The sequence below is a fragment of the Dendrobates tinctorius genome, unplaced genomic scaffold (assembly GCF_039654945.1).
Source record: "Dendrobates tinctorius isolate UK_male_01 unplaced genomic scaffold, ASM3965494v1 ptg000011l, whole genome shotgun sequence".
Lineage (NCBI taxonomy): Eukaryota > Metazoa > Chordata > Amphibia > Anura > Dendrobatidae > Dendrobates > Dendrobates tinctorius.
Genome location: NW_027361679.1, coordinates 113,950,512 through 113,970,468, shown reverse-complemented (window position 1 = coordinate 113,970,468; position 19,957 = coordinate 113,950,512). Strand labels below are relative to the sequence as shown.

Below are 19,957 nucleotides of genomic sequence, written 5' to 3'. Positions count from 1 at the left end.
TTTCCACTGTTTGGGCACATCAGGTGCTCTCCAAAGGCAACATGGCGTCTGATCTCAATTCCAGCCAATTCTGCGTTGAAAAAGTCAAATGGTGCTCCTTCCCTTCCAAGCTCTGCCATGCGCCCAAACAGTGTTTTACCCCCACATATGGGGTATCAGCCTACTCAGGACAAATTACAAAACAACTTTTAGGGTCCAATTTCTCCTGTTACCCTTAGGAAAATAAAAAATTGGGGGCAAAAATATAATTTTTGCGGGAAAAAATGATTTTTTTATTTTCACACCCAGGCGTTATAAACTTCTGTGAAGCACGTGGGGGTTCAAAGTGCTCACCACACATCTAGATAAGTTCCGTGGGGGGTCTAGTTTCCAAAATCGGGTCACTTGTGGGGAGTTTCAATAGTTTAGGTACATCAGGGGCTCTCCAAACGCACATGACACCCGCAGACCAATCCATCAAAGTCTGCATTCCAAAACGTCACTACTTCCCTTCCGAGCCCCGACGTGTGCCCATACAGTAGTTTTCTCCCACATATGAGGTATCAGCGTACTCAGGACAAATTGGACAACAACTTTTGGGGTCCAATTTCTCCTGTTACCCTTGGGAAAATAAAAAAAAATGGGGACTAAAAGATGATGTTTGTTGAAAAAATACGATATTTTTATTTTCACGCCCGGTCGTTATAAACTTCTGTGAAGCACTGGGGGGTTCAAAGTGCTCACCACACATCTAGATAAGTTCATTAGGGGGTCTAGTTTCCAAAATGGGGTCACTTGTGGGGGGTTTCCACTGTTTAGGTACATCAGGGGCTCTCCAAAAGCAACATGACACCCGCAGACCATGCCATCAAAGTCTGCATTCCAAAACGTCACTACTTCCCTTCCGAGCCCCGACGTGTGCCCATACAGTAGTTTTCTCCCACATATGAGGTATCAGCGTACTCAGGACAAATTGGACAACAACTTTTGGGGTCCAATTTCTCCTGTTACCCTTGGGAAAATAAAAAAATGGGGACTAAAAGATGATGTTTGTGGAAAAAATATGATTTTTTTTATTTTCACGCTCAGGCGTTATAAACTTCTGTGAAGCACTGGGGGGTTCAACGTGCTCACCACACATCTAGATAAGTTCCTTGGGGGGGTCTAGTTTCCAAAATGGTGTCATTTGTGGGGGGTTTCTACTGTTTTGGTACATCAGGGGCTTTCCAAACGCGACATGGTGTCCGATCTCAATTCCAGCCAAAAACGTCAAATGGTGCTGCTTCCCTTCCGAGCTCTGCCATGCGCCCAAATAGTGGTTTACCCCCACATGTGGGGTATCAGCGCACTCAGGATAAATTGCACAATATCTTTTAGGGTCCTGTTACTCTTGGAAAAATAAGAATTGAGGGTGAAAAGATCATTTTTGTGGAAAAAATATGATTTTTTAATTGTACGGCTGTATGTTATAAACTTCTGTGAAGCCCTTGGGGGTTCAAAGTTCTCACCACACATCTAGATAAATTCCTTGGGGGGGTCTAGATTCCAAAATGGTGTCATTTGTGGGGGGTTTCCACTGTTTTGGTACATCAGGGGTTTTCCAATCGCGACATGGTGTCCGATCTCAATTCTAGCCAAAAACGTCAAATGGCGCTGCTTCCCTTCCGAGCTCTGCTATGCGCCCAAATAGTCATTTACACCCACATATGGGGTATCAGCGTACTCAGGACAAATTGCACAATAACTTTTAGGGTCCTGTTACCCTTGGAAAAATAAAAATTGGGGGTGAAAAGATCATTTTTGTGGAAAAAATATGATTTTTTAATTGTACCCCTGTACGTTATAAACTTCTGTGAAGCCCTTGTGGGTTCAAAGTTCTCACCACATATCTAGATAAGTTCCTTGGGTTGTCTAGTTTCCAAAATGGGGTCACTTGGGGGGGTTTCCATTGTTTAGGTACATCAGGGGCTCTCCAAACGCGACATGGCGTCCGATCTGAATTCCAGCCAATTTTGCATTGAAAAAGTCAAACGGCGCTCCTTCCCTACTGAGGTCTGCCATGCGCTGAAACAGTGGTTCCCCCCCACATATCAGGTATCAGCGTACTCAGGACAAATTGCACAATAACTTTTGCAGTCCAATTTCTCCTGTTACCCTTGGTAAAATAAAGAAAATTGAACCTGAAGTATTTTTTTTGTGAAAAAAAGTTAAATGTTCATTTTTTTTTTAAATATTCAAAAAATTCCTGTGACACACCTAAAGGGTTAATAAACTTCTTGAATGTGGTTTTAAGCACCTTAAGGGGTGCAGTTTTTAGAATGGTGTCACTTTTGGGTATTTTCTATCATATAGACCCCTCAAAGTGGCTTCAAATGTGATGTGGTCCCTAAAAATAAAATGGTGTTGCAAAAATGAGAAATCGCTGGTCAATTTTTAACCCTTATAACTTCCTAACAAAAAAAAATTTTGGTTCCAAAATTGTGCTGATGTAAAGTAAACATGTGGGAAATGTTATTTATTAAGTTTTTTGTGTGCCGTATCGCTGTGATCTAAGGGCATAAAAATTCAAAGTTGGAAAATTGCGAAATTTTCAAAATTTTCGCCAAATTTCCGTTTTTTTTCACAAATAAACGCGTTATTTGAATGCAATTTTACCACTAATGGAAGCGTTTCAGAGTTATGACCTCATAAAGGGACAGTGGTCAGAATTGTAAAAATTGGCCCGGGAGTTAACGTGCAAACCACCCTTGGTAGTGAAGAGGTTAAATTAGTCCTTATGGCTGATGGGGGAACTACTACTGTTTTTTAAACTGGTTCCTGGCCACGTATAATAATTCTGAAGGTTTTGAATTTTTTCTCAATATTGTCATTTACTGTGTTATTCACAGCTGGCGATTCAAAACAGATGGACTTTCGTGCCCGCGACCAATCTTGGCTGACGCGGCTTAATGAGGTGTTTAAGGAAAAATCTCTGGTGGTTTTAGATTCACAGTTAAAGGACACTAAGGAACAGACTACACATTTAAAAAGTCTTTTATTAAAAAGAACAAAGTTATGGTGGAACAGAGCATTTTTGGAAAAATATCTCAGTAAATGGTTGATACCTAGGGGATTGCGTATTCAATTGTTCCCCGCCTTCCCTGTAGATGACGTTTCCTTTAGAGAAAACTGGGAAAGGATCTCTACAAGATCCTCCAAGGAATATATGGAGCTACTAATTAAACTGGATAGTGCCAAACTACCGTATTTTTCCGACCATAAGACGCACTTTTTTCCCCAAAAATTTTTGGGGAATGTGGGGGGTGCGTCTTATGGTCACAATACACGGTACCTAACCTTCTGGCTGGTGGCTGGTGGCAGCGGGCCGGGCTCTGCGGTGCGGTAGTGGCGGCAGCAGGCTGTGCTCCGGTGCAGGGGCGGCGGGTCCGCCGGCATTTCTTCGCAGCCCGGAGGCCTCCGCACTTCCCTTGCTGGCCGCCGCCATGTTGCGGTGGCCTCCGGGAGCATAGACGCCGGGAAGATGGGCGCCGGTCCGGGACGGCGCATGCGCAGCTTCAGATCTCGTCCCGAGATCTCGGGGGACGAGATCTCGTTGCCGAGATTTGAATCTCGTCCCCCGAGATCTCGGGACGAGATCTGATCCCGCGCATGCGCCTTCCCCGGACCGGCGGCCATCTTTCCGGCGTCCATGCTCCCGGAGGCCACCGCAACATGGCGGCGGCCAGCAAGGGAAGTGCGGAGGCCTCTGGGCTGCGAAGAAATGCCGGCGGACCCGCCGCCCCTGCACCGTAGCACAGCCCGCTGCCACCACCGCACCACAGAGCGCCGCCCGCTTCCACCACCGCAGAGCCCACCTGCCCCAGCCCCAGCACAGCTGCCCCTGCCTCAGCACTGCTGCCCCTGCCCCAGCACAGCTGCACCTGCCCCAGCACAGCTACCCCTGCCCCAGCACAGCTGCCCCTGCCCCAGCACAGCTGCCCCTGCCCCAGCACAGTTGCCCCTGCCCCAGCACAGCTGCCCCTGCCTCAGCACAGCTGCCCCAGCCCCAGTACTGCTGCCCCTACCCCAGCGCAGCTGCCCCAGCACAGAGCCGACACCGCACGAGCCTGGACCACTGAATGACCCCTGTGACTACTTCTCCACCTGTGCCGGATCCCTTCCCAGGTAAGCTGAATTCGGACTGTAAGACGGACCCCCGTTTGACACATTATTTTTTTTTTCCCTATTTTCCTACTGAAAATTGGGGTGCGTCTTATGGTCCGGTGCGTCTTATATTCCAAAAAATACGGTAAGTACAATTGAGACTGAGATCGAGACCCTTCAATCTGAATTGAAAAAAAACCTTTCCTCCGAAGCCCTAACCAAACTCCAGGAGGAATTAGATGGAGATTTTGTTAATTGGGAACAAGATATTTGTACGAATAAATCTAAAAAATTCCAGAAGGATATTCTCGATTTTCAGGACAATAGAGTATACAGGTGGAAGGCGACACCTAAACGCGACTGGTCACTATCTGTTGCCAGGTCCGAATCTATGTCCTCTTTTACCTCAGTTGAAGATTCAAGATAGACATCAAAATTTGGAGCGAGTACTAAGGATAAAAACACGTATAGTAGAAGTACACGCAATACCAGAAGTCGGTATGCAGGGAGGAGGAAGGTGAATTCATCACCCTCATATGGGGTTAAATCCAAGCCCAAAACCATGGAGGTAATAAATCTTTCAAATCATATTATTTCTGATGATCAACGTGGCCTCCTGAGTTTGGGCTTGTCTTTTGTGCCTAGTAACGGCTTTAATTTCTTCACAGCCATAAAAGATATACATCTTTTTTGTCGGAAATTATTACTCACCAAGTTGCATAATGCACGTCGGTCGCACACGAATTTGGATGATGTTATTGAGCACCAAGCACTTTTGGCCCTTGAGGACCTTTTGAGAGAGCCACAGGCCAAACCTTCAGGCATGTTTCCCAAGAGTGTGATGCCCAGATCTACGACATTTCCTGCCCTGTCTGTATGCCCTCAGGTTGAGATATTTTGCAAAATGGTGATTGAGGAATTTAAAAAGATCCCTACTAATATCTATAGGGACAATCTGTTACCTAAGCAGAGGAAAGCATTGAAAGAGCTACAACAAATTAATGATGTGGTAATTAAGGCAGCAGATAAGGGTGGAAATGTCATGATCTGGCCCATTGATAAGTATGAAAAGGAAGCCTTCAGGCAGCTGAAAAACAAGGAAACATATCAGCAGCTAGCCAACAATCCTACTGCGGTATTTACTCAGTCTTTGGAAAAGATTTTGTATAGTGCATTTGAGGCGGGTTTAATTCCCCAAAAAATCCTTGATGGACTTATGTCTAGGAATCCAAGGGTACCAACCTTTTATTTGCTGCCCAAGGTCCACAAGGATCTGGTCAATCCCCCGGGTCGTCCCATTGTTGCTGGCATAGGGGGGCTATGTGACATGACATGCAAATTTATTGATTATTATTTGAAACCTATTGTCGAGACATTGCCCTCCTATATCAGGGATACCACTGATTTGTCGAATAAGATCAATGGGATTACCTTGGAGGATGATATGATCCTTGTGGCCATTGACATAGAATCTTTGTACACATACATTAACCACGTGGATGGACTGGTAGCAGTACGGTTTTATCTGGAGATGACGAGTCGGAATGGCCACTTGTGCGAATTCCTTGTGGAACTCCTGGAATTTGTCTTGTATCATAATTATTTTGTATTTAAAGACCGTTTTTTTTTGCAGAAGAGCGGAACAGCCATGGGTGCGGCCTGCGCACCGTCCTACACTAACCTGTTTCTTGGATTTTGGGAGAGGCAGGTTTTTCTAGGGGACGGGGCGCAGGCCGCTGACCATGTGCAGTGCTGGCACCGTTATATCGATGATGTCTTTGTCATTTGGCAGGGGTCATCATCTGGACTCCAGGAATTTATGTGCTACTTAAATTCTAACACTTTTAATCTTAAATTTACCTACAAGTGGCACAGGTCGAGAATTGAATTCCTGGATGTTCTAATTAAGGTTGACCCGGATGGGTTGATCCAGACGGATCTGTTTCGTAAGGAAACAGCAGTAAATTCTTTGCTACACGCGTCTTCTGCGCATGTTCCACCGGTTATTCACGCCATTCCTACTGGCCAATTTTTAAGAACCCGACATATCTGCTCTACAGAGAAAATGTTTGAACATCAGGCCAGGGATTTGGGGCAGCGGTTTAGGTCTAGAGGTTATAGTAACCGATGCATCAAACAAGGGTATCAGAGGGCTAAACGGACGTTACGCAATAACCTATTGGTCAGTTCTGCTAATGGCCGGCAAGATAAGAATAAAGACACTATTTGTTTTGTGTCTACATCAAACTGCCAGTGGGACCGTATTCGAGAGATCTTTGCTAAATGTTGGCCCATTTTACATACTGACACCACTTTAAAAGCATGTCTACCACGACAGCCCAAAATAATTCCCAGACGTAGTATGAACCTAAAAGATCATTTGGTGAAAAGTCATTATGTACCTGGAATACCAACTGTCTGGAGTTCTACTCGCACACAAGGATGTTTTCCTTGTGATAGATGTGCTGCATGTCCTAATATTTATAAAACTGCGTCCTTCACTACATCTGATGGGAAGAGAACTTTTCATATACAAAGTTATATTACATGCAACACATCTAATGTGGTATACTATGCCACCTGTCCATGTAATAAAATTTACATTGGACTTACGAGTTTAAAGTCCGGGTACGAGAACATGTCAGGGACATAATGGCATCCAAGGACATTCAGGATATCTCTGTTCTAAAAACTCTCCCCAAACACTTCAAATTATTTCATAATGCCAATCCCAGGGGCCTGTTGGTCCATGGGATTGACAGAATTGATTGTGGTATTCGTGGAGGTAATGTCATATAGATCCTTGCACAACATGAGTGCAGGTGGATCGTGACGTTAGATACTTTGGCACTTGCCGGTTTGAACGAAACTAATAGTTTCGTACCTTTTTTATGAGCAGGTGTATTCAGTTAATATGACACACTCTGGGTTTTGACCTATTGGTATGCTTCTCTGGGATTTGTTCCGTGGTTATTCCCTATTTTGGATTTTAACTTCACTTGCTCTATTGTTATTGAGGTAATATGTGTGTATGTCCTTGCTGTGATTTTAATTTGTTTTGTGTTTGTGTTTTCAGTTTCACACATTTTGTGTTCTTCTTGATACCCATATTTGTATATGGGTCGGCTCTTCGGTGCATTTTTTAGCGTATGGATCAGTGGTCTTTTCTTGGATGCCATTTTTTCGGATACGGTACAGCGGTCAGCTTTTTGAAACATTGACAGCACCCTGTTGGAGTAAGGATGATCTGGATACTCCATGAAGTAGAAGAATGAAATATCTTCAAGTCTTCCCAAGCAACAATTTTTTTGAAGAGATGTAATTTTGAAATAGGCGGGGGGGTGTGTTTCACATTTTATTGGTCTTTTGGGACTAGTGTAAAAATGTTGTACCTATTTACCGAATTAATATCAGCCATGCTAATGTTTTTTAAGAACCTGTTTATGGTTACCTATGTATTGTTAGTGCGGTCTATTACCGTATACATTGTTAGCTCTATAACAATAGCATGTACTATTGTGATCACTCATACTAATGATCATGTATTTTTGTGTATTGTACTATTATGGGGTATGTTTTGTCGTATTATATGGTCCATTGATTTGTAATTTAAACATCATAGATGGGTTATTATTATTTGGCATGACGTTTTGAGCCTATTAATACTGCCATTGGTGGTCTGTAATGGGTCCCCTTTAATAATGGCGTTGAAACTGTATGCCTGTGTATTCATTTCTAGGGTTGGGGATATATCGCCCCGTTTATTTTGGGATGTATATGTATTATGATTTCCTATATATATATATATATATATATATAACCTTCTTTATTTTAGCCTCCCTTCAGTGCGTATTTAATTTATGATAGTGGTTAATATTGCATTTTGCTGGATATCATTATTATAGCTGCTGTTAGTGAGTTCCCAAAAATGGTTCCCTTTATATTAGCTCTGAAACTGCGTATTTGCATACTTTCCATGGGGGAGTGGACTTATTGTCCCGGTCATTTACATTATAGGTATTTTATATCATGATTAGAGTTGAGCGATACCGTCCGATACTTCAAAGTATCGTATCGGATGGTATCGGCCGATCTTTAAAAAAAGTATCGGTATCGCCGATTCCGATAACGGAAGTCCCATTCAAGTCTATGGGACTTCCGGTATCGGAATAAGAAAAACCCTTTCCTGCCCTTGTACAGCCTCTCTGGGGTCTGTACGGGCCTTTCGGGGGGCTGTGCCGGCCTGCCAGGGGGTCTGTGCAGGCTCCGGTGGTCTGTGCCGGCCTGCCGGGGGGCTGTGCCGGCCTGCCGGGGGGCTGTGCCAGCCTGCCGGTGGTCTGTGCAGGCTCCGGTGGGCTGTGCCGGCCTGCCGGGGGGCTGTGCCGGCCTGCCGGGGGGCTGTGCAGGCTCCGGGGGGCTGTGCCGGCCTGCCGGGGGGCTGTGCAGGCTCCGGGGGGCTGTGCCGGCCTGCCGGGGGGCTGTGCCGGCCTGCCGGTGGTCTGTGCAGGCTCCGGGGGGCTGTGCCGGCCTGCCGGTGGTCTGTGCAGGCTTCGGGGGTCTGTGCAGGCATCGTCCGATGGGACTACAAGTCCCATCGGGCGATGCCTGCTACCATGACAGTGATTGACACATTAGCCAATGATGGGACAGTAATAGTCCTATCATCCGGCTAATGTGTTGAATGTAAAAAAAAAAAAAAAAAATTACATGCTACATACATACAACATGCATACTACATACATGCTACATTCATACTACATACTACATACATGCTACATACATGCTACATTCATACTACATAAATACTACATGCAACATACATACTACATATATACTACATACATACTACATATATACTACATGCATGCTACATACATACTGCATGCTACATACATACTACATGCTACATACATACTACATGCTACATACATACCACATATATACTACATACATACTACATACATACTACATGCATGCTACATGCATGCTACATGCTACATACATAACACATATATACTACATGCATGCTACATACATACTACATGCTACATACTACATATATACTACATGCATGCTACATACATACTACATGCTACATACTACATATATACTACATGCATGCTACATACATACTACATGCTACATACATACTACATATATACTACATGCATGCTACATACATACTACATGCTACATACATACTACATATATACTACATGCATGCTACATACATACTACATGCTACATACATACTACGTATATACTACATGCATGCTACATACATACTACATGCTACATACATACCACATACATACTACATACATGCTACATATATACTACATATATACTACATGCATGCTACATACATACTACATGCTACATACATACTACATATATACTACATACATACTACATACATACTACATGCATGCTACATACATACTACATACATACTACATGCTACATACATACCACATACATACTACATACATACTACATGCTACATACATTCATACATATATACTACATACATGCTACATACATACTACATATATACTACATGCATGCTACATACATACTGCATGCTACATGCATGCTACATACATACTACATACATACTACATGCTACATACATACCACATATATACTACATACATACAATACATTCATACAATACATACATAGACATACAGTACATATAACATAGAGTAACATACTTACCAATACTTGTCACATTGTTCCCCGAAGCCATTGTCTTTTCCGGAATAAATATTAACATAACAAACCACAAAAATACTCACCCACGATCCGAAGCAGTCCACGAGTGTGTCCCATGACGATCTTGGGTAGAGAACTGCAGCATCAGCTGATGCTGCCGTTCTCTACGGGCTGCAGGAATCCAATGACGGAAGGTAGGTATCCTTCCGCACTGTATTCCTCCGCCACTTAAAAAAAAAAAAGTCCCTAGTCTCACTTTATGCCATTGCTGTGTGGGAAATTCCAATCATGTGTATTGTCCCACCAAGTTTCAGTGATTCCAATGACATCATATTTCTTTTCCTGTGTTAGTAGTTCCAATTCTCCTTGTTTGTTGCCCATGCTTTGTGCATTAGTATAGAAACATTTTAGTTTGTGATTGGTTTCTCTTTCTCCAATATTTTTATTAATTAGATTCTTTCGTCTTTGTTCTTCCTGTTCTTCCTTTCCACTTCTAATAGCAGAGTTCTCAATAGCATTTGTCAGGTGTATGGCTTTTTCTGGTCTTTTGCTTCCCTTCCCATGTTGTTCTAGTTTAAAGCTCTCCTTACAAGTGTAGCAAGGCGACTTCCAAATACGTACTTTCCAGTCTTCGTAAGGTGCACCCCATCTCTAGCAAGTAGTCCATCGTATAAGTAGTTCACTCCGTGATCCAGAAATCCAAATCGTTGCTGACGGCACCATCGACGTAGCCAGTTGTTCACCTGCAGAATCTTATTCCACCTCCTTGTTCCATGGCCATCCACTGGGAGGATGGAAGAGAAGACCACCTGCGCTCCCAGTTCTTTCACTTTCTTGCCTAAGTCTTCAAAGTCTCTGCAGATGGTTTCCAGGTCGTTTCTTGCGGTGTCATTTGTCCCCACATGTAGTAGCAGGAATGGGTAGTCATCTGTAGGTCTGAAGAGTCCTGATATCCTGTCAGACACATCTTTAATTTTTGCACCTGGAAGACAGCACATTTCTCTTGAAGTTATATCCGGTCTGCAGATAGCGGCCTCTGTTCCTCTCAACAGGGAATCCCCCATGACCACCACTCTCCGTTTCTTCTTCACAACATTTTTCTTCTTTCTCCATCCGGGAGGACTCTGAAGGCGTACATGGTTGTTGTTTGTTGGCAAAGTCTTATCCTGATGTATTTCTTCATCGTTTTCCTGCGTGAGAGCCTGGTACTGGTTTCTGAGCAGTATGGGTGCTGACTGCCTCCTGATCCTCCTGCTTCTCTGGGTCACATGTCTCCATTCCTCTGTTTCTTCAGGTGCACTTCGAATTTCTTCTCTTTCTGTAACATGAAGAGATAATTCTGCTCTGTCTAAGAACTCTTCACCGTCCTTAATGATCTTCAATGTAGCTAACCTCTCTTCGAGATTTTGCAACTTTTCCTCCAACAGGGACACAAGCTTGCATTTGTGGCAGGTGAAGTTTGGCTTTTCCACTGGTAAATCTGTGAACATGTAGCAAGAAATGCAGCTCACCAAATGGCTCCTGGCCTCTTCCATCTTGAGATTTCTTAGAAACGATGAAAGATGAGCCAAAATTCGCGCGCCGATAGGCACTGGGAATATGCAAATGATCTCCTCAAGACTCTTCCCCTGGTTTTCCGATTTCCTCTTTTCAGCTGCAACGGCCAAAACCCAGTGATCGTTGAGCTCGCGGAGACTCTTCACTTATCCTAGAAGGCACTGGGAATATGCAAATGATCTCCTCAAGACTCTTCCCCTGGTTTTCCGATTTCCTCTTTTCAGCTGCAACGGCCAAAACCCAGTGATCGTTGAGCTCGCGGAGACTCTTCACTTATCCTAGAAGGCACTGGGAATATGCAAATGATCTCCTCAAGACTCTTCCCCTGGTTTTCCGATTTCCTCTTTTCAGCTGCAACGGCCAAAACCCAGTGATCGTTGAGCTCGCGGAGACTCTTCACTTATCCTAGAAGGCACTGGGAATATGCAAATGATCTCCTCAAGACTCTTCCCCTGGTTTTCCGATTTCCTCTTTTCAGCTGCAACGGCCAAAACCCAGTGATCGTTGAGCTCGCGGAGACTCTTCACTTATCCTAGAAGGCACTGGGAATATGCAAATGATCTCCTCAAGACTCTTCCCCTGGTTTTCCGATTTCCTCTTTTCAGCTGCAACGGCCAAAACCCAGTGATCGTTGAGCTCGCGGAGACTCTTCACTTATCCTAGAAGGCACTGGGAATATGCAAATGATCTCCTCAAGACTCTTCCCCTGGTTTTCCGATTTCCTCTTTTCAGCTGCAACGGCCAAAACCCAGTGATCGTTGAGCTCGCGGAGACTCTTCACTTATCCTAGAAGGCACTGGGAATATGCAAATGATCTCCTCAAGACTCTTCCCCTGGTTTTCCGATTTCCTCTTTTCAGCTGCAACGGCCAAAACCCAGTGATCGTTGAGCTCGCGGAGACTCTTCACTTATCCTAGAAGGCACTGGGAATATGCAAATGATCTCCTCAAGACTCTTCCCCTGGTTTTCCGATTTCCTCTTTTCAGCTGCAACGGCCAAAACCCAGTGATCGTTGAGCTCGCGGAGACTCTTCACTTATCCTAGAAGGCACTGGGAATATGCAAATGATCTCCTCAAGACTCTTCCCCTGGTTTTCCGATTTCCTCTTTTCAGCTGCAACGGCCAAAACCCAGTGATCGTTGAGCTCGCGGAGACTCTTCACTTATCCTAGAAGGCACTGGGAATATGCAAATGATCTCCTCAAGACTCTTCCCCTGGTTTTGTAGCATGCATGTAGCATGCAGTATGTATGTAGCATGCATGTAGTATATATGTAGTATGTATGTAGCATGCATGTAGTATATATGTAGTATGTATGTAGCATGCATGTAGTATATATGTAGTATGTATGTAGCATGTATGTAGTATGTATGTGGTATGTATGTAGCATGTAGTATGTATGTAGCATGCATGTAGTATATATGTAGTATGTATGTAGTATGTATGTAGTATGTATGTGGTATGTATGTAGCATGTAGTATGTATGTAGCATGCATGTAGTATGTATGTAGTATGCATGTAGTATGCATGTAGTATGTATGTAGCATGCATGTAGTATGTATGTAGCATGCATGTAGTATATATGTAGTATGTATGTAGCATGTAGTATGTATGTATGTAGTATGTATGTGGTATGTATGTAGCATGTAGTATGTATGTAGTATGCATGTAGTATGTATGTAGTATGCATGTAGTATGCATGTAGTATGTATGTAGCATGTATGTGGTATGTATGTGGTATGTATGTAGCATGTAGTATGTATGTAGCATGCATGTAGTATATATGTAGTATGTATGTAGCATGTAGTATGTATGTAGTATGTATGTAGTATGTATGTGGTATGTATGTAGCATGTAGTATGTATGTAGCATGTAGTATGTATGTAGCATGCATGTAGTATATATGTAGTATGTAGTATGTATGTAGTATGTATGTGGTATGTATGTAGCATGTAGTATGTATGTAGCATGCATGTAGTATGTATGTAGCATGCATGTAGTATGTATGTAGTATGCATGTAGTATGCATGTAGTATGTATGTAGTATATATGTAGTATGTATGTAGCATGTATGTGGTATGTATGTAGCATGTAGTATGTATGTAGCATGCATGTAGTATATATGTAGTATGTAGTATGTATGTAGTATGTATGTGGTATGTATGTAGCATGTAGTATGTATGTAGCATGCATGTAGTATGTATGTAGCATGCATGTAGTATGTATGTAGCATGCATGTATGTATGTAGCATGCATGTAGCATGCATGTAGTATGTTTGTAGTATGTATGTAGTATGTATGTAGCATGCAGCATGTATGTAGCATGTATGTAGCATGTATGTAGTATGTATGTAGTATATATGTAGTATGTATGTAGCATGTAGTATGTATGTAGCATGTAGTATGTATGTAGTATTTTTTTTTTTTAACATTTAACACATTAGCCGGATGATGGGACTACTACTGTCCCATCATTGGCTAATGTGTCAATCACTGTCATGGTAGCAGGCATCGCCAGATGGGACTTGTAGTCCCATCGGACGATGCTTGCACAGACCCCCGGACATCAGCACAGCCCCCCGGGAGGCCGGTACAGACCCCCACAGGGTGCACAGACCACCGGCAGGCCGGCACAGCCCCCCGGCAGGCCGGTACAGACCCCCACAGGGTGCACAGACCACCGGCAGGCTGGCACAGCCCCCCGGCAGGCCGGTACAGACCCCCACAGGGTGCACAGACCACCGGCAGGCCGGCACAGCCCCCCCGGCAGGCCGGTACAGACCCCGGGCAGTCCACACAGCCCCCCGGCAGGCCGGCAGAGACCCCCGGAAGGCCCGAAATGACGGCGCATCATGATGCGCACACACCGCGCATCATGATGACGTCAGGCCGTCAATCAACTGAACTTCCGATTCCGATGCCGAATTCCGATATTGAAAAAATATCGGAAGTCGGTATCGGAATTCCGATGCAGCAAGTATCGGCCGATACCCGATACTTGCGGTATCGGAATGCTCAACACTAATCATGATTATATATATCCTATCATGACCATAATTCCCCCTCTAGTACATACCTTCTTAGCTAATTTTATTCTATTTTGAATGAGAACGGTACTATATGTTTTTTGTTAGACCCCACTATTATGGCTGCCCACAGTGAGTCTTCTTTAAAATGGCGCTGATCTTGTGCGCATGCGCAGTGTGCCCGATTCTGGTGCGCGATGCTCTGGCCATCATACTGTGGGTCGCGCGCATGTTTATGACGTCTCAGTGGTGTTTTTACCACACGTGCGTGAGACTCATTGATGGCGGTGGGTCATCGCGATTAGATCGATCGGCCCCACCGGGAATGCGCAGCTTTGATTATCAACATCGGGGATGCCGTAGTTATATATGGGTAGATGACATACTGTAAGACAAGCACCTCCCCTTGAGAAAGCCGTGGCGAAACGCACGTCGGGGTTGAGTGAAGTGTCTCCCCTCCTTTGTAATCCCGTTATGGGTAAGTGACATTGACGTTATGTGCACCGGGTTTTGATCCCGGTATCTATTGATAAGCTTTTTGGAGCTGCATTTTGTTGCTATGGATTGGCACTTAATTTTATGGAGCACCTCCTGTGTCCTGTAGATGGATATATTCCTGTGATAGTTAGATAGTGCACTTGGGTGATCTGTCTGCAATAACCTTATACCATCTAGCGGTTTCATTGCCTATTGTCAGTTTTATTTTTTGTGGGGGTGACATTTTGCTCTGTATCTGGAATGCTTTTTTCCTATTTTCACCTCATATATGTACTTACAAATGTCTGATACTTTTTTAATGTAAGATAATAAAGGTTGTTTTTATCTTTTCCTTACCTTTGTTTGTGGTTGATGGTTACTTCGCTTTTTCTTTAATTTGCATGTCATTGGGAGTACTCCACTATTATTAAATTAGTCCTTATGGCTGGTGGGGGAACTACTACTGTTTTTTAAACTGGTTCCTGGCCACGTATGATAATTATGAAGGTTTTAAATTTTTTCTCAATAAGTTCCTTAGGGGTCTACTTTCCAAAATGGTGTCAAATGTGGGGGATTTCCACTGTTTATGCACATCAGGGGCTCTCCAAATGCGACATGGCGTCAGATCTCAATTCCAGCCAATTTTGCATTGAAAAGTCAAACGGTGCTCCTTCCCTTCCGAGCTCTGCCATGCGCCCAAACAGTGGTGTACCTGCATATATGGGGTATCGGCGTACTAGGGACAAATTGTACAACTTTGGGGTCCAATTTCTCTTGTTACCTTTGGGAAAATAAAACAAATTGGATTTGAAGTAATTTTTTTGTGAAAAAAGTTAAATGTTAATTTTTTTAAACATTCCAAAAATTCCTATTACCTCATAAAGGGACAGTGGTCAGAATTGTAAAAATTAGCCTGGTCATTAATGTGCAAACCATCCTTGGGGTAAATGGGTTAATTATGAACCTTGTTTACCATAAAACACACTTTGGCTTACTAGTTCTAGAATGTAATTTAAGCATGACCAGTTTAGGAGATCTTCTGCATGGTAGGATTGCGAAATGTGAGAAACGTTTGAATGTTTTCTTAAATCTGCTTTATGTTTTTGTACTTGCATAAAAATAATGAACGACTTGTTAAAAGCAGTGTTTCCCAACTTTTCCAGCATCAACTCTTGTGGAGACAGCCAAGGAGAAGACAACGCCTGAGGAGTTTGGCCGTGGACTAGACAGCTTACTTGGAGAGTTTGCTTTTCCAGCTGAGTTTATATTAGAAGTTTGGGAAGCCATAATTCAAGCAGACAACTGAATCTCATTTCTTTGGTACTTTTGTGTTTTGCAGTAAATGATAATCGGATATCTGAAAATATACTTTTTTATTACGGGAAAAATACAATGTATGATAATTCTTGTATTGGCACAAGGAAATTTAGCAGACTATTTGAAATTCTAGTATAAAGCAATTCTCATGCATATATTTGCATGCCTGGCAGAATTTTCAGTTTAGACAAACTATTTTATTTCTGTTTTCAGTAGCTATTGTGTAGGTAACAAAATTTACTCCAGATTTACAAATTGCTGCAAAATTTGCACTAACCTCTACAACAAATTACAGTACAATGTACGGAAATACATCCTGCAGTTAAAGCTGGTAATTAAAAATGCAACCAGTGAGACTCAGCTATGTAGAGCTGATGCTGCCATAGTTGTATAGTTTCTTTCAGTGAATAATCTTGAAGGGTTAGTCCAGTTCCTAAAATGTCCTTTCTAAACATCTGTCTTTACACCCGAACCACTTTTGTAATTAGCTTTATTATACAATATCTTACACTTCTCCCTGTCCAGTTAATCCCTAAATATGTTTTTTTTTACTTCCCTTACTGTAATGTTTTGCTTGGGAAGAGTCTCAAAGTGGAAGTCACAGGAGTTTGGGACTGTGCTAACTTCCCTGAAATGTCTATCACCCCTCCTGGAACAGGACGTCATCAGGAGACGATGCTGCCGCTCTCGCACTCTGATTCTACAAGATGTCATCAGGGGGTAGAGATGAAAACAGTGAGTGACACCAGCGCTGCCCCAAAGCTTCTAGCCCTGCCCTCAAACAAATCTTCATCAAGGAGTGAAGATAGAAGTTGTCAATAACACCAGCACTTCCCCAAAGGTTCTATCCCTATCCTCAAGTGAATCATCATTGGAGGCGGTGATAGAAGCTGTGTGAGTGACACCAATGCCACACCCTGATGACGATTCATTTGAGATTGGTGCTAGAAGCTGTGGGGCAGTGCTGGTGTCACTCATTGCTTCTATCTCCACCCGCTTATGACAGTTTGTTTGAGGGTGGTGCTAGAAGCTGTGGGGTGGCGCTGGCATCACTCACTGCATCTATCTCCGCCCCTACCGACATTTTGTTTCATAGTTGGAATTGCATTGCTGGCTCTATCCTCCCATCTCCCATAGATTCTACCGACATGGATCCGGGACATTTTCAGTTGGTGTTAATGAAAGAAACTGTAGTAAGTAACTGGAGTGCCGCCCAATGATGACGTTCTGTCCCATGTGGGAAAATGAATGTTGCAGGGAAGTTGCAGGAGACTCCTCGCAAACAAGACATCGTAGGACGTGCAGTAAAAAAAATAATTTCAGGGTTAGCTAGATGGGGATAAGTGTAGAGGATTTTACAATAAAGCTAATTACAAAAGTGGATAGGGTGTAAAGATACAGTAGATATGTGAAAATGACAGTTTACGTACCCTTTACCGGAGTTGTTCGGTGAAAACGAGCTATCCTTATTTCACTGGATAGGTGATGATAACTTATTGATTGATGGGGGTCGGACCACTGGGACCTGCACTGATCAGCACAACAGGGAACTTTTATCCTTGTTAAAGGGAATCTGTCACCCCTTTTTTGAGATATCATATAATGATATCATTCAATTGTGTGTCACATAAGGATTCTCTTAGTACTTTTGCTTCCCCCTGACCCCGCACCTTTCATGCATAAATACCTTTTTTATATCGGTTCAGATATCTGTAAACTGCCACGGTCTGGTCCGATGGGCGGGGCTTATTCAACTGCTCCCCCCACCCTGTCTTGCTCTACACAAGAAGAAATGCGTAGAGCAAGACAGGGAGGGGGAGCAGGTGAATAAACCCCGCCCAGTGGACCGGACAGCGGCAGTTTACATACATCTGAATCGATATAAACAAGGCATTTATGCATGAAAGGTGCGGGGCCAGGGGGAAGCAAAAGTACTAAGAGAATCCTTATGTGACACACAATTGAATGATATCATTATATGATATCTCAAAAAAGGGGTGACAGATTCTCTTTAATATATAACAGCAGTACGCATGCGCGACCTGCTCTGCATTTATTCCTTATGAGGATGCCGAGCACTGCACTTGGCTTTCTCCAGGAGCCCCATAGAAAATGAATGGAGTAAAAACCGAATGTCGGAACTGCAAACCGTTTTGGAGCACTGCTTAAAGTTTCCCATAAAGGAAAAGAGTTTCATGTCTTGCCGATTGGAGCATGTCTCAGCAGTGGGATACCCATTGATTAGCAAATTATCATCAGACCAATTGATAGGTGATAACTTCTTGCCACTGAACAAGCTCTTTAATCTTATTAGGCTAAAAGGGAATAGTGTAAATAATTTAGTAGTACTGTACATTCACAACATGTTGCAGATTTTTAGATCTTAATTAAAAGTCAAAATCAGCAAAATACTGTATTTCACAATTTAATTAATTTTTAGTACCCTTACATGAAACACTGAGACTAGCAACACTCACAGAAAAAAAATCATTAAAAATATCTAAATTTCATACTACATACAACTAAAATGATTGAGATATTTCTATTTACAGAGTGCAAAATATAGTATATATACGGTATATATTGTATAAATATACATTAGGCGCTGGTAAAACAGCCACCTGACCCAGAGTAAGAGAGTCTACCCCACTATCAAAACCAAAATATGAATTTTTCTGCATTCAGATTAGTTATCTAAAGTCATACTCTTACTTGATTGTGCCGTAAGCATTTGTGCGATGTAATTCCCTTGTCTCCCCTATTTTTCTTAACCGTGTGTAAAAATTAATAGTATTGTCTTAATCTTGTGTTTATGTTTAAAACATTGTGATGATGTGTATTTTTCCAATCCCTGTTTTATATTATACACTGTACATGTATATGTCCAGATATCCTTTTTCTATAGGGTCCTTGAGGTCTTACCTGTGTATTGTTTTTTTTACTGAGACATTCTGGTAAATGACCTCTTTACTATTGCTAATTAGGATCATTGTGACTTTTATTTATTTAACTTAGGCTGGGGTCACGCAAGTGCAATGCGAGAAACTTGCGCGAGTCTCTCGCATCAATATCCAGCACTGCCGCCGGTACTCGGGACCGGAGTGTGCGGCTGTATGTCTTTCTATGCAGCTGAATGCTCCGGTCCGAATTGCCGGTGGCAGTGCCGGGTATTGAGGCGAGAGACTCTCATTGCACTCTAGTGTGACCCCGGCCTTAAAGGGACACTCAGGAGAGATTAAATGTATTTCAAGTATATAGGCAGTACTCTATATCCGCTATATACAGGCTCTTCGTCCTCTTACTATTATTAGATGACAGTCCATGTCATTTTGCAACTATTCACTGCTGCTGCTCATGAGTGCTCCCCCTCCCTTCTGGGGTGCAACATTACATATCAGGGAACACAGCTTATTTCTTGCTTCTCACTTAATCCAGCCCCCTGACCAGGCTTAACACTAGCTATGTGCATGGTTGATATCCTACCACTAGATTACAATAAAAAAGCTTTTACAGTCGATGTGTGCTGTTGTCTTTCCATATTCTATTGGATGGAAGTTAATGTATTGCAAACAAATCCAACATCAGTGGATTTTTTTAACACCTTAACGACCAGTGGTATTTTCGGGTTTTGCATTTTCGTTTTTCACTCCCCTTCTTCCCAGAACGCTAACTTTTTTTATTCTTTGGTCAATATAGCCATGTGAGGGCTTGTTTTTTTGTGGGACGTGTTGTACTTTTGA

The 19,957-nt window shown here is 42.9% G+C and overlaps 1 protein-coding gene across 1 annotated transcript in view; it reads left to right on the top strand.

Annotated features, from left to right (window-relative positions):
* The window catches only part of GIPC3 (GIPC PDZ domain containing family member 3), a 181,079-nt gene extending 164,183 nt beyond the window's left edge, over positions 1–16,896 (top strand). The window contains exon 6 of the mRNA XM_073546296.1: positions 16,064–16,896. Within this exon, the coding sequence (XP_073402397.1) occupies positions 16,064–16,206 (143 nt within the window). The 3' untranslated portion in view covers positions 16,207–16,896. The remainder of the gene's footprint in view (positions 1–16,063) is intronic.
* The last annotated feature ends 3,061 nt before the right edge of the window (positions 16,897–19,957 follow it).